Below are 15,293 nucleotides of genomic sequence, written 5' to 3'. Positions count from 1 at the left end.
ATGTTTACAACAAAATGATTTTACATTTTAAGATAACTCAGGTTAATTTTAAAATGATAATTTCTCAAAGCTCTCTTTTGATAATCAGTATCATCTTGATAAGACAAAGTGAAGTCCTCAATTTTATGAGCCATAGTGACCAATTGTAGTTAGAAAGAGAGAGTGAAGAAAATGCTGGAATAGAGCAAAGTTAATATTAAACTTTAGATTGTCCTTTCCAAACAGTACAATACATTTTGAAAGTTATCATTTCATTATCTTTAAGATTCCTTTCCCTCATTCATAGTGACCTTAGCAATGTCAGGGCTTCATTTCCAAGGCTGCATAATCAGAGTCATATTTTGAGATCACACACGCATCATATATGCATACATATGTATATAGAGTTTGAAATATGAAGGGTTGATTGCAATTTGAAATGCATATCCTTGCATACATACCTAAGCATTATGAATCCTGGATACTATGAACTACATTATTCCAGGCCAAATGTATACTTTTTACATTTTTAAATGAAGACTAAATACCTCATTTAGAAAGAGCCACCAGAAAAAAATAGAATCCTTGCTTAATGTCATAAAGTTTTATGGTCACCAAGTTATATATTTTAAAATGTCGTTAAGTACTGACCTGACGTTGTTGCAGGACTTATCGTAGAGAAATTCTCCAAATAGGCTGGAATAAAGTTGGTTTGAATATAGTGCTTAGAGTATTACAAAACATCGAGTGCAGTTCAAATAGTTATTCAAAGGGCATCTGATCTAGAGTTTCCATTTCATCCTTTCTTACCCTGAACGTTCCTATTTTTTTAATTACTATTTGATTATACATTCAATGAATTTTCAGAATCTTTATATAGTTTCTCTATAAAATGTATATATAACAGAATGTTTCATTTATTTTATCCATTTAAGAAGGATAGCTACTTATTCATCATAGTTATATAGAATAATTTATATTTAAGAGAGATAATCTAATACCCTCGATCTTGTGGGACCTAGAATCAATGGTTTTGCGTGAAACAAATGGATGCCAAAATAATCTGGCACATGATAACATCTATTGAGAACTAAGAACTGTTTAAGAATAAAGTGATTTTCACTTAAAAGATAAAAATAGCTATTTTCTTCACCATTTAACATGTTTAATATTTTTAAAGACACAATGACAGCTATGTTAAAAATAGAGGAAACCAAAGTATATCTTCTGAGAAGCCCTGATCTAATGAATTTGATTTTATTCAAAACAATATTTATAGTAAGTGGGCTAAGAGGTAGGTCTTCTTCTACTAACTAGATGGTTTATTGCATTATTTCCTCATTACTGCATTGTCTTCTTTGTAAAAGACCTGTAACAGTTTCATAAATATGTGGTAGATTATTAATGAAAAAGATAAAATCAATTTTATAAGATTTTTTTCTTAAAGAAGATAATATCTTAATTTTTCATTGTGTTTGGCTTGACAGTTTACTGTATAAAAATCTAAGATGTTTGTGAGATTATTAACCAATTTTAAAATGTAACAAATTTGAAAATTGACATGATGCAAATAAATATTAAAATGAAATACCAGGCTCATCTGTATCCACAATCTCTTCTCTGTAAACCTTCAGCTAAATATGTTTTCGAATTCAGAAATTTTTAGATGTTAGAAAGCTCATCAATATATAAATATCCACTTCAACAGGAATAAATGCACACTCTAAGTAACCTATTGCCAGTTCAAATAGTTTTACTTCAGCATAAGTCAGTATCGATTTGCTCTTAAGCAAAAATATAAAGACATGAGTGCTTTGTTTCTTTGATTTTGTGATAGTAGATACAATATTGCAGACCTCTAGCTGCTTTTCTTTACAGCAAGGGCTCATCAAGCACAGTTTACTTTTATCCAGTTTCCTGCTTTATCCTGCTGTGCCTGTTCAGTGAGAAGGCAACTCAAGTTCTTTAGTGCTTCCTCTACTGATGGTTTGGTCCCCTCTGGCACACCTGCTGCAGCAGAGACTATTTTGGGTTTTTGTCTAATTCAAATGGGCTGAAAAATACTACTAACTATTATTAGCTAGAACAAGTGTTTTTTTATCAACACATTTACCCCTGAAAACAATGCTACTACACAGTATCTTTACTATTCCCATTTTCCAGATGAGATAACGAACATACAGAAAATTTTGGTAAACTGCCTTAAATAACACAGCTATTTAGAGGTAGATTCAGTATTCTAGGGGCGTCCCAGGTGGTGAAGTGGTAAAGAATCCGCCTGCCAATGTAGGAGGTTCAAGAGACTCAGATTCAAACCCTGGGCCGGGAAGATACCCTAGAGAAGGAAATGGCAACCTACTCTAATACTCTTGCCTGGAAAATTCCACAGACAGAGGAACCAGGTGGGCCTACCAGAGTGTTGCAAGAGTCAGACACAACTTGGTGACTAAACAACAATATGACTATCAGAAAGTAACCCTGTGTACGAGACAGCAAAAGAGACACTGATGTTTAGAACAGTCTTATGGACTCTGTGGGAGAGGGAGAGGGTGGGAAGATTTGGGAGAATGGCATTGAAACATGTAAAATATCATGTATGAAACGAGATGCCAGTCCAGGTTTGATGCACGATACTGGATGCTTGGGGCTAGTGCAGTGGGACAACCCAGAGGGATGGTATGGGGAGGGAGGAGGGAGGAGGGTTCAGGATGGGGAACACATGTATACCTGTGATGGATTCATTTTGATATTTGGCAAAACTAATACAATTATGTAAAGTTTAAAAAAAAAAAGTAATGTGTCACTTTCAGATGGAGGGTTCCTAGAAAATCAGTGTTGTGCTTGGCCAAGGCCAAAAGTGTGATTAGACTCACAAACATTTATGCATGCCAATATTTTCAGAACTTCTTTGGTATTTGATATTTTACAAAGATTTTCTCATTGGCATTTTTTTTTTTTTCTGTTTTCTCCATATTTCACTATCCTTATGTAAATGTGTTACTCATGCAATAAGACAGGTTCCTAAAAGTCCAGGGTGATCCCATTGCTCCTTTGGTACATAGAATTTTAATTTCATGGCTTATTAATTCAAAGTATCAAATAAGGTTCACAGATACCTGTGATATCAATGCTGTTCAAGTCAATGTGGAAAGTGACCAGTTGGCTGGATTTATTGGCTTCAATGCCTTGAATCAGTTCTTCTTTTACATTTTTATCTGACACCCACTGGTCAAAGAGAAGGTCAAATATGACTATAATGCTGCCATTTCTGCAAAGCAAAAAGTGACATAAGAGAAAAAACTCAGCCCTCTTCAAATGATTTGCGTTTGGCTCTCTACAGTCATCACCTTGTTAATCCTATCACACTTGTACAAGGAAGGTCATGTCAAGTGTTATCTTTATTTCACAGGTGGAAGAAAGAGAACTTAAACAAGTGACCGTTTCTACAAGAGCACAAGATATATCCAGAATTAGAACCCAATTTTTCTCAGTTCCACAGTAGCACACTAATCCCTAGGCCAAACCACAATCACTTGAGTCAAATTAAACAAAATCACATGATATCATGACATTTATTCCTATTGCACTGTTTGAAAAAATGAGGATTTGTAATTGGATTTTTTATTTTCACTGATGACTTCTAAGTAGGAAGAAGTCTAAAGTAGTTACACTGATTTCAGAAAAAAAAATTTTTTTCTATGTAGTTAACAAAGGCCTGATGGCAAGCTTATAACAACTGTTAATACATTATATCTACTTTTTCTTCTTCATTCTTAATATAAAATATTGAAATATATCCTGACTTCAAAAAGCAGAAAGAAGACAAGCATACATGGGTTACTGGGAAGTTGTGGGCTATACTGTCTCATTGTCAAGAGTTGGATTATGTTGTCTGTTCATCTCTGACCATGATGTTAGAGTTCAGTTATATGACCCAAGTCATCATTTCTTTTCTCCTTCTCTGAAACCTGCATTTTAAAGTTTTCCTCTCACCGGTAATTTGTTTACAGTTTAAAGAATCAAAAAATGAATATTTGGCCAAGTGGAAATACTACAGGGATTTTTGCTCTTTGGTCTATGTTTCTACTTTGCTACTATGCTTTTAAGGGCTTCCCTGGTGGCTCAGTGGTGAAGAATCCACTTGCAACGCAGGAGCCTCGGGTTCGATCGTTGGATCAGGAAGATACCATGGAGGCGGGCATGGCAGCCCACTCCAGTATTCTTGTCTGGACAATCTCATGGACAGAGGAGCCTGGTGGAAAAGAGTTCATAGGGTCGCAAAGAGTTGGGCATGACTGAAGTGAATGAGCAGGAGCAATGCGCTTTTAGGATACGACTGTTTGGAAAATGAACTCTAGTTCTGGTCTTCATTCTGTACGCTTCAGTAAGCTAAGGCTACTCAGGGTTTACTTGGATCCTTACGAGGCAGACTTAACGGACTTCTCTGGTGGTACAATGAATAAGAAAATGCCTGCTAACGAGAGACGTGGCTCAGGTTCGATTTCCGGTCTGGGAAGATTCTACCTGTTGCAGGGCAACTAAGACCCGAGCACGTCAACTACGGAAGCCGGCAAGCACAAGTGAGCGCCACAAGAAGCCAACAAAATGAGAAGCCTGCATGCCACAACCAAAAATAAATAAAACCAAAATGCAACCAAAATAATAAATTAATAAAATAAATAAAAATAGTAAATAAAGATAATTAAAATAATATAATATTAATATAACAAGAAGATAAATGGTAATCAAATAACAAAAATAATAAATAAAATAAGTAAAACCAAAATGCAACCAAAAATAAATAAATATCCATTAAAAATAATGGAATATTAAGGAAAAAAAGGCAAACTAAAGAGAACCGAATTTTGCATAATATGTTTGCTATTTCTGAAATTTAGGCATTTAAATTCATATCTGTAAATTAATTAGTTTCTTGAAGGGCTTCATCAACTCCTGAAGGGTTCTTTATGTATCTGTATGTATAAATGTCTTGGTAGAGCCTACTCAAAATGTCCCTGAAAGATCACAGTAGATCACCATTCCCCCTCCGTAGGATATTCCTTTTTAGTTTCTGTGCTTTTATTCAAGTTCACAGTTTAGAAATAATTCCTTTCTATGTAGCTAGTTTTTCATGATTGATGTGAAAGGGCTGATCAATAATTGCACATTTCACCTCTATTAAGTATAGAATTTTAAAATGTTAGAATGTTTAACTTTCCAATTATTTGGTTAAATCAAATTATCCAAATCTTTTAAATGGCAAGGCTCCTTAATAACTATTTACTAAGTAACAATGTCTCAAATTCACCCACACATGTAATCACTTGCTATCCATGATAAAAGTAGATTTTATTACAGACACTGTTTTTACATACTCCTCCACACTTGTGAATTTTTCCATGCTAGTCAGTCTCTCTTTATTTGAGAATAATGCTCCATCTTCACATAACTTCTGCAACCATTGCTCATGTCAATGATAGTTTTATTCATGAGCATGTGACTAGGACCTGGCCAATGGAATATGAGGTAAAACTGATTGGAGACTTCTAGGAAATGTTTCCATATTTAATGTAATAAAGGCTCATAGTGGACTACTACTCTGTTGTTGATTATTATTATGTCTACATGTGATTGCTGGAACTGTTGATCTATTGTGGAACCATGAGGCAAGTTATGATTGTCAAGCTACAGATAGCATAATAAAAGATTGAAAACACGTACATTTTTGATCATGTCACAATCATTGTACCACTGAATTAACCTCTTCTGAAACCTACAGATTTCTTGTGATATCGGATGATAATCACTTTTGTTTAGGATACTTTCAGTCATGTGTTCTGTTAATTGCTATTTAAAAAATCCTAACAGGCATATAACTCTCAGGTTTCATGCTATATTTATTTAAACAGAAGCTTGAGTAAAGGAAAATGACTCTAGTATTTTTCACCTGATGTTGGCCAACACTAATTTTAGCAATAAGGAGACTGAAACTTAGAATCATGTATGTAATTGTGCCTAGAGTTATATAGCTTACTAGTACTAGATGGTGGAGAAGACAATGGCACCCCACTCCAGTACTCTTGCCTGGAAAATCCCATGGACAGAGGAGCCTGGTAGGCTGCAGTCCATGGGGTTGCTAAGAGTCGGGCAAGACTGAGCGACTTCCCTTTCACTTTTCACTTTCATGCATTGGAGAAGGAAATGGCAACCCACTCCAGTGTTCTTGCGTGGAGAATTCCAGGGACGGCGGAGCCTGGTGGGCTGCCGTCTATGAGGTCGCACAGAATCGGACATGACGGAAGCGACTTAGCAGCAGCAGGAGCAGCAGCAGCAGCAGTAGTACCAGATACAGGAATAAAACCCAGAAACTCTGTGTCCCAGATGTGTTTTGATATAGTTCTGATTCCCCACCCCCCTGCACTGCTATCAACACCATTATGGACTATTTATTGATACGGAAGACAATATAATACATTTGCCTAGATGCAGGTCCAGGTTTTTATTATCTTGCATTGTTAGCAGAACTTTATATCCAAAGAGATGGGGGAAATGGTTGGTTGGAGTTGGGATGGTGAGTGAATAGTTTATTGCCTCCACATTTTGGGGAAATAGAATCTTCCCTCCTCTTTTTCTCTCCCTCTCTCCTCTCCTGCTCCTCTAATAGCTCTTCATCTTTTTCTTTTCCTTCTCACTTTCTCCATCTTTTCCTCATCTTCTTCTTCTCTTTTTCCTTGTCTTCTTACCAATCTTTATCCCAGACTTCTTAAATGAATAGAGTTAAATGTGGTTAAAATAAAGTGAGAGTCAACAATGTCCATTAGTTCTTCTGTCTTCAATTCATCATTGCCAACTCATCCTTGGTTGCCCAGCATACAGTTTTAATCCTGATTAAAACAGATTTTTTCTCTTTATGTAACTTTCACAGATTTAATTTCACTTACTACTTTCTTTTATTTTATTTGAATTAGGAAATAGAAAAGGTAAGGTAATTTTGGCAGAGAGCATACAAATCTGGAATTTCCTTTCACTGAGTTGAAAGTAACCGGATTAGTTTATTCTCAGGCATAAAACATCTTTGTATGAAAGATGTGGGGATTTTTTGGTTGTAAATTATATATTGCATTTAATAATTCATTTGCAAGGACAGGAGTTACATATTCTATACACACAGTTGCATTCTTTAAAATTTGTTTCTTATTCAGTATAAATATTGAGATATGAAAGATATACAGTAGAAATCAGGGAAACCATAATAAACATGTATGCTTTACCTAATAATAAAGTTAAAGCTGTTATGTGGTTTAGTAATCATCTCTATCACAGCTGTGAGATTGAATTTATTTACTAAGAAAATGCGAATTCTTCCTTTAGAAAACAAAAAAAGGAAACAATGACCATTTTCATTTCAAAGCCCTTTTTCAGTGGAATATCTGAGTTCATCCTTTTTTTTTTTTTTATAAAAAAAAGATAAATCCTATCATTATACAGAAAGCCTGTGTGCAATAAATCAAACGTTTCTTATCTCTTCTTTTCCTTAATGATATTGATAACCTCTAGGGTTGCTGAGTAAACAAAAGTCTTTCCTTTCCTAACTTGATGACTTATCTGTGCTCAAAGGGCAAAATAAGCTTCCTATTGCTACAAAGGGTAAACAGCACTTTATTAAAAGAATCAACTCTTAAATGCTCTTTGAGTCAAAGCATTTTCACAAAGCAGAGTAATAAAAGGGTTTCCAGAGATGGGTAGACCATTTGCTTGTCCTGCAGAGTAGCTCAACACACACACACACATACACACATATGTACACAAAACTTAATGGAGGAGGAAAGAGTTGACATTAAATAATATTTTTAAAAGGAAGAAGAGAGAGGTTAATGACTAAGTGTAGTATTCTGAGTGCTGTAATTTGACCATATACATGTGCATAAAGTGTGTATTTCATTAAAATCAGTAACAAAAAATGAAATAGGCATTTTTAAGGAATTTTAGATGTATTTTTCAGAGTTGATATGGCTACTGTTAGTTGAGAAGTCAGTTATTTCTGTTTCTTAATTTTATCAATCAGTTTAAAGTAAAAATACTTTATAAAAGCAATTAAGAGTCTGTCACTTATTTCTATAGGCTTTTCTGATGGCTCAGGTGGTAAAGAATCTGCCTGTATTGGAGACCCGGGTTCGATCCCTGGGTTGGGAAGATCCCCTGGTGAAGTGAATGGCAACTCACTGCAGTATTCTTGCCTGGAGAATCACATGGACAGAGCCTGGTGGGCTACACTCCATGGGGTAGCAAAGAGTCGGACATGACTGAGCAACTAACACTTTCACTTTTTTCTGTAACTGGAATATGTCATTTTATATCACATTAGTTAAAGTAAACCTAAATGTTTGCTTGGTACTTTCTTCCCTGCTTCTAAATTTCTTTTCTCATCCTTTTCTTCTCAGTCTCCCAGAGCACCTACCTATAATTTATCTTACAGACATTTTCATGAAATTCCTTTGCGTTGCATCTTTTAAAAACTCACTTCTGGTTTAAAAGTAGTTCAGCTACAACTAGGTGAAAGTTTTTCTATACTGATGAAGTATATTATTGGAAAATTGTTATAAAATATGTATCAAGGTATAGGCACTATATTGGTCTCCTAGGTAGTTTAAAGGAAGGGAAAGAAATAATTCCTCAGCTCAAATAATTTACAGTTTCAAATATAGTGATTTTACTATCTAGAGAAATGTAAGGTTACTTAATAAATACCAAAGAAAATGCTAGGGTTTTGATAAACTACCAGACCTTATATAAAAGTCTGTATTCAGCAAATTTTCTCAGTTGAGTAAAAACAAAGTTATCCAGCAAGTTGTAAGCAAGAGAAGACAAATAGTTCCATTAGGGAAACTATCCTAATAAACTCTGCACTACATACCGTGCTTAGCGTGGATTTCACTGTGCAGAGCCTTATGAAGGTGAGGAAGAACATGGGATTCCGCTCCTTAAAAGAGATAGTTGCTCAGTCGTGTCTGACTTTTTGTGACCCCATGGACTTAGCCTGCTAGGCTCCTTTGTCCATGGAATTCTCCAGGCAAGAACACTGGAGTGGGTGGTCAGTCTCTTCTCCAGGGAAATCTGTGCTAAACCTTTAAGAACTAAATATTAATTGAAGCTTTAATGCAGATCTCCACATTTAGTCCTCTCTAAAACTGGAAAAGAGAAATCAGTTCCACTTACTCTAAAATAGATAATTAACTTAAAGTGAAATAAAATCTTGCATTCATGGCTTTACCTACACAGAATAAATACTGAATAAATATTTTAAAACAATATTTTGAGTAAAATACACAAACAAAAAACACTAATAAATCTTTCCTGAGAGGCCATATGTCTCCTTCTAGCCCTGAAGTTAGGTTATGAAAGAGGTTACCAGAGATCATAAACCCTGGAAAACAGGAGTCAAAGCCTCTCTATTGTGGACAGGAATGAAGACAGGACATGGGGTGGAGTTGACTGGCTACTGAGACTAAGATATCATGAATGTGCTATCTGGGATAAAGAATGATAAAGATAAATAGATAAGTAGGTGAAAAATCGCCTTTTTTTTTTTTTTTTTGTATTTGGTAAAATAAAGCTTTGTGCTTTTGTTCATTTTGTTCCAAAAAGAAACAGCAAGGACTAACATTTCCTTCTCCCCATTAACTAATTTGACCTTCTGTCATTGTTCTTCTAAGTATAATCTCTTTTTCTTTGACTTGACCTATCTCTGTTTGGTCCCTGTGAACCAAAGGACTGTTATACAAATGTCAGGACTGTTGTGAAGACCATGTAACAAGTATCTTTGGTGGTAGACTCTCTGGTTTAATTGTTTCTGATCTGAGATAGATTGCGTGAGTGCTCAGTCATGTCTGACTTTTTGAGGCCTTTTGGACTGTAGCCTGTCAGGCTCCCCTATGCGTGGGATTATCCCAGAAAGAATACTGGAGTGGGTTGTCATTTCTTCCTCCATGGAATCTTTCCCACTTAGGGATCAAACTCGCGTCTCCTGAGGCTCCTGCAATGGCAGGCAGATTCTTTACTGAACCACTGGGCAAGCTTGGAAATAAATAAATAAATTAATTAATTAATAAAATACAGTGAGGCTCTTTGTATTCTCCAATGACCTGAAACCCCCTGTGGCTTCCATTGGATATAGGTTAACTGTCAGACTCCTAGACATCTGCATAAAAGCAACCTCACTCTTCTTCATGTGTCTCTGAAAGATTTTGTACTCAAGTGAGGGAAATATGTTAATATGAGATCAATTATCTAGCATTGTTATTTTCTACCAATATAAAAGTCTATACTGTGCCACTTTTCTCAACCCTCCCAGAAAATGTTGAAAATTTAAAATATTCCATTTTCTCCTAAAAATTGTGATGCTCTATTTACAAATATTAACAAGAGATTACTATGTTGTGATTCTGTGCTTTCTATTTATATAAAAATTTTGAGCTATACTCACTCAAATTGTAAAACTCTTGAGTTTTTATATTCATTTTTCAGATTACTTGATTGAAAGATATCATCTATCTGAAAGTTAAAAAGACATATTAAATTTAATATGTTATTTATTAAGTAAACCAGTAAACAAATTTAAACAAAATAATTTTTATATAGGACTATTTTGGGGTACTTTCCTTCTCTGTGATGATACATTTCATATATTTAAGTATCCTGAGCAATTATATTTATTGGCTGATTTTTTTCAAAGAGAATAAGATCTATGTGGGCTTCCCTGGTGGCTCAGATGGTAAAGAATCTGCTTGCAACTTGGGAGACCTGGGTTCGATCTCTGGGTTGGGAAGATTCCTGGAGAAGGGAACAGCTACCCTCTCCAGTATTCTAGCCTGGAGAATTCCATGGACAGAGGAGTCTGGCAGGCTACAGTCCATGGGGTCACAAAGAGTCAGACATGACTGAGTGACTTTCACTTTCACTTTCAAGACCTATGTATCTCTAGCAAGTAGTTAGTGAAATTATGTTATGAAATTTTAACATAGTTAAAGAGAGAAAGAGAAAAAGTCTCCTACCATTTGCTGAATGTCAAAAGCAAGAACTTTGAAGTCCACTGAGAGTTTGTCTTGCAAATGAGGATTATAAGTAGCTCCGGATATTATTTTCAATGTCCCTCTGGCTTCATGACTTTTTCCAAATGCTGCATCTAGATGAATTTATTAGAAACAAAACTGAAAATGTGAATGATGAGTAAGAAAATATGCACATTCTGGTTAAGACACGGAAGTAAAGTTCTTACTTAATGTGCTGACTCTGGAGTTCTTGCTTTTTCATTTTAGTCTTCCTGTTTCATCATCAGCTGCTTTTATCCTTTATTTTTTTTCTTAGCTATCTAATTGTTTTAAAAGATTGAAAATTAAAACTTCATCTCTGTCCCATTATAATTTTTTTTCTTTTCTTTGAAATCTAACCAACTCTGCAAACTTCCAAGTTTTGTTTTGTTTTTGTTGGTTTGTTATTGAGATTCCTGTCAGAAGATACAGGAATGATCAACTTCCACCAATTATGGGAACTGATTCAGGGAAACATGGTGAGAAAGGCACCATTAAAAGTTTTGTAGTTGCTTTCAGATACTTCTTGAACACCTAGAATCAAGGGACACTGCTGGTTTTCTACATGTGGATTGCTGTGAGGATTTCAGTATGTGCATTACTTTGAAGCATAGCTTTGAAACTACTTCTTTCATTCTAATAATTATAAATTTGACATGTGTAACCTTTTGCCATTAGATGGGGACTGTCATTATTGGAGAAGTTTTTGAGAATGCTGCAGAAAATATAATTATCTCAATATGAAAAATATGTTTAAAAAAGCTAACAATTTGGGTAGGGATGTGGGAAATAAAATATGCCATTAAGTCCAATACAATACTATTATGTGATTATTTTCCTTGAATGTCTGTTCAAAATGAATTGCTTCAGATGAAGCTCATACAATGATGAGATCATTAATAAATGTGCTAATAATGATGCATTGACCTGATATGAAAAGATGCTATTTCTTTTTTTTCCAGCTGGGGAAATTGGGGCTTAGACTCACTAAGAAAATTTTTCAATGTTAAAGAGTGACAGATATGTAATTTGGACAAAGGACTGACTGACTTCAAACCTCAAGATCTGTCATGCTGTGCTGTGCTTAGTTGCTCAGTCATGTCTGACTCTTTGCGACCCCATGCCAACTGTAGCCTGGAAGGCTCCTCTGTCCATGGGGATTCTCCAGGCAAGAATGCCATTCCCTTCTCCAGGGGGTCTTCCCAACCCAGGGATCAAACCCAGGTCTCCCATATTGTATATATTGACACAAATCTCTTAGTTCAGAAGAAACTTTTAGAATTAATATTTTAAACAGTACTCAAAATTTAGATTTGTGTATTTAAAACACAAGGAAAGACTGAGGAACTGTCATGAATTGCCAGAGACTGAGGAAACATGGAAACTAAATACAATGTAGGAATCTGTCCTGAATCCTGAACAAGAAAAGCCATTAGTGAAAAAACTGGTGAAATTTGAATAGAGTGTTTAGTTTAGCTAATATTATTGTAACAATTTTATTAATTTCTTGGTTGTAATAGTTGTATATATATATACTAGATACTGACTTGAGGGGAACTTGTATGAATGTATAAAATAATTCTACAATTTTTACAACTTTTTGAAATCTAAAACAATTTCCAGTAAAAGTGTTAAGTATATTAAAGTGTATAGTATGAAATACATAAAAGTAAGTATAAAGTAAACTAAAGATTGAAGGCAAAATGAGAAGAGGGCAGCAGAGGATGGGTTTTAGATAACATCACCGACTCAATGGACATGAATTTGAGCAAGTTCTGGAGACAGTGGAGGACAGGGAAGCCTGGCATGCTGCAGTCCATGAGGTCTCAAAGAATCCAACAGGCTTAGCAACTGAAGAACAACAACAAATATTGAAGTATGTATTGAAAGTGTGTCTTATATCCTGTGGTGTAGTGTTATAGTGAAGCGAAGTCGCTCAGTCGTGTCTGACTCTTTGCGACCCCGTGGACTGTAACCTACCAGGCTCCTCTGTCCATGGGATTCTCCAGGCAAGAATACTGGAGTGGGTTGCCATTTCCTTCTCCAGGGGATCTTCCCAACCCAGGGATTGAACCCCGGTCTCCTGCCTTGCAGGCAGAAGCTTTAACCTCTGAGCCACCAGAGAAGCCCTGGTGTAGTGTTATAGCTTTATTTCAAATCTCTTCTTATATTCAGTTGTTCATGATTAAATCACACAAACTTTTAAAAGTATTTATTCTTTTATTTTCCTGGTAAAAAACTAACTTTTGTATTTTTATTGAGTATGAAACATTCCAATGGACTTCCAAATGATTACATGTCCTTGAAGGTATTCACAGGGCATTTAAGACCAAAGTGGTCACTTTTCTAAAAGGCTCAGTGAACTTCTAAAATTTATTTAATTTTATATCCACAAGCCTTCCTTCTCTTTGTATATAGCTATAGTAGTAATATAAACCAGGGATTATATTGGAATTCTTTTATAAAACTATAAATCATGTTTATTGTTTCTAATTTAAACTTATTTGCTTAAAGGAAAAGAACTAACTCAAAGGTTGAGAATTTTCTCAGTAAAACCAAAATCACTACCATTAAATGGTTTTGAAGGAATTAATATACCATATAACTCATCATTTTATAAAAATGTGAAAATTTTCTCAGAAAAAAATAAATCCAATATTCAAGGTTTTTGCTATGCTAACATTTTTTAAAAAATCATATAAATGAATGAATGGTAGAGTGCACATTATCCAGTTAGATTATCTAGCTTGTACTACCTGGCAATGCTGCAAATTGAAACAAGTTACCTAAATTCTGCCTCTGGTTTTTCACTTGTAAAATGGGTGTATCAATAGCAACTAACTCATAGGTTTGTTGTAACAAGAGAATACATTTGTAGAGCTTTTAAAAGCAGTTGGTACAGGTAATTTGGACTTCCTGGCTGGCTCAGATGGTAAAGAATCTGCCTGAAATGCAGGAGATCTGGATTTGATCACTAGGTTAGGAAGATTCCCAGGAGAAGGGAATGGCTACCCACTCCAGTATCCTTCCCTGGAGAATTCCATGGGCAGAGGAGGCTGGTGGGCTACAGTCCATGGGGTCACAAAGAGTTGGACATGACAGGTCAGCTTTCACACACAGGTCATTTAGCTCTAAAGAAGAGGTTTTTATTTAGTTATTTATTTTTTCTGTTAATCACAAATTGCTACTCAGGCATCTTGAGACATTTATAACTCCACAATTATACCAAGGTTCCCTTATATTGTTATAATTAAAATTGATGTACTAATAAGAATGAAGATATAATTCTCTAGAAATAAGCAATATTTTTCTTTAAATTGGCCTATTTAGCCACTATTATAGTCAACAAGGTTTGAATATGTTTATGAGTTAAATTCTATCAGAACAGACCCAAAGGCTATGAACCTACTTTGTTATATGTTGACACTGAGAATCTAATCATTTTTTAATTTTAAATACTTAGTCTCATATTCAAATTCTGAATTAAATTTAAAATTATATACCAACTTAAAAAATTCCTATGATGTGAGCTAAGGTGAAGCATCTGAATGCAATATAAATACCTTGGCAGGAAATCAATCACAGCAATGGATACAATATGCTGGCAGGATTCTGGAGACTGAAGTGTATATATTCACCTGTGAGCACTTTCTGTAGCCAACCTTATGTAACTTACCTTTTACTGATCCCTGGATTGACAGCCAGGACACGGCAATTAATCCAGCACAGAGCGCCACCAATATGACAAAGAGAACGGCAAACATGACTTCATAGGTGGTGAGAGAACGGTGCCTTGATGGTACACTTCGCTTTGACCCCATTTTTGGTTTTTGAAGGTTTGCTACTCTAAGGACTCTGGAAGAGCACAGAAGCTTGCAGCAGTTGAAGAGCAGAAACTCTCCAGTTTTCAAAGTTTTGTCAAACAACAAATCTACATTAGTCTTACTAGTCAGTGTATATGAGTGTGTATGTCCCTTTGGCAGCATTATGTCTCTATACATTAACTAGCTTTAATCTTTAAGAAGTTAATCTTTAATAAGATACTAGTGAGTACAGAGGTGTTTAGAGTTATAAATGTTAATCACCCAAGCAGGTCAGTGTCAATGTGAATGAAGTTAACTGCATGTTGTAAACAAAAATGAAACTTTATCATTTTGAGAACTGGTAGAAGAAATATGAAATTCATGATAGTCAAATTAATCATTGGGCACACACATGATATTTGTA

At 35.1% G+C, this 15,293-nt stretch overlaps 1 protein-coding gene across 1 annotated transcript in view; it reads right to left on the bottom strand.

Moving 5' to 3' along the window:
* The window catches only part of TMPRSS15 (transmembrane serine protease 15), a 142,236-nt gene extending 127,203 nt beyond the window's left edge, over positions 1-15,033 (bottom strand). Inside the window, exons 1-5 of the mRNA XM_061426189.1 lie at positions 14,743-15,033; positions 11,031-11,161; positions 10,463-10,530; positions 3,096-3,247; positions 631-675 (exon numbers count right to left, since the gene is read on the bottom strand). Coding sequence (XP_061282173.1) covers positions 631-675; positions 3,096-3,247; positions 10,463-10,530; positions 11,031-11,161; positions 14,743-14,887 — 541 coding nt within the window. The 5' untranslated portion in view covers positions 14,888-15,033. The remainder of the gene's footprint in view (positions 1-630; positions 676-3,095; positions 3,248-10,462; positions 10,531-11,030; positions 11,162-14,742) is intronic.
* Positions 15,034-15,293: the final 260 nt, after the last annotated feature.

This window comes from Bos javanicus, chromosome 1 (genome assembly GCF_032452875.1).
Source record: "Bos javanicus breed banteng chromosome 1, ARS-OSU_banteng_1.0, whole genome shotgun sequence".
Lineage (NCBI taxonomy): Eukaryota > Metazoa > Chordata > Mammalia > Artiodactyla > Bovidae > Bos > Bos javanicus.
Note: the sequence above shows the minus strand (reverse complement) of the source record. Positions and strands in the feature narration are given on the sequence as shown.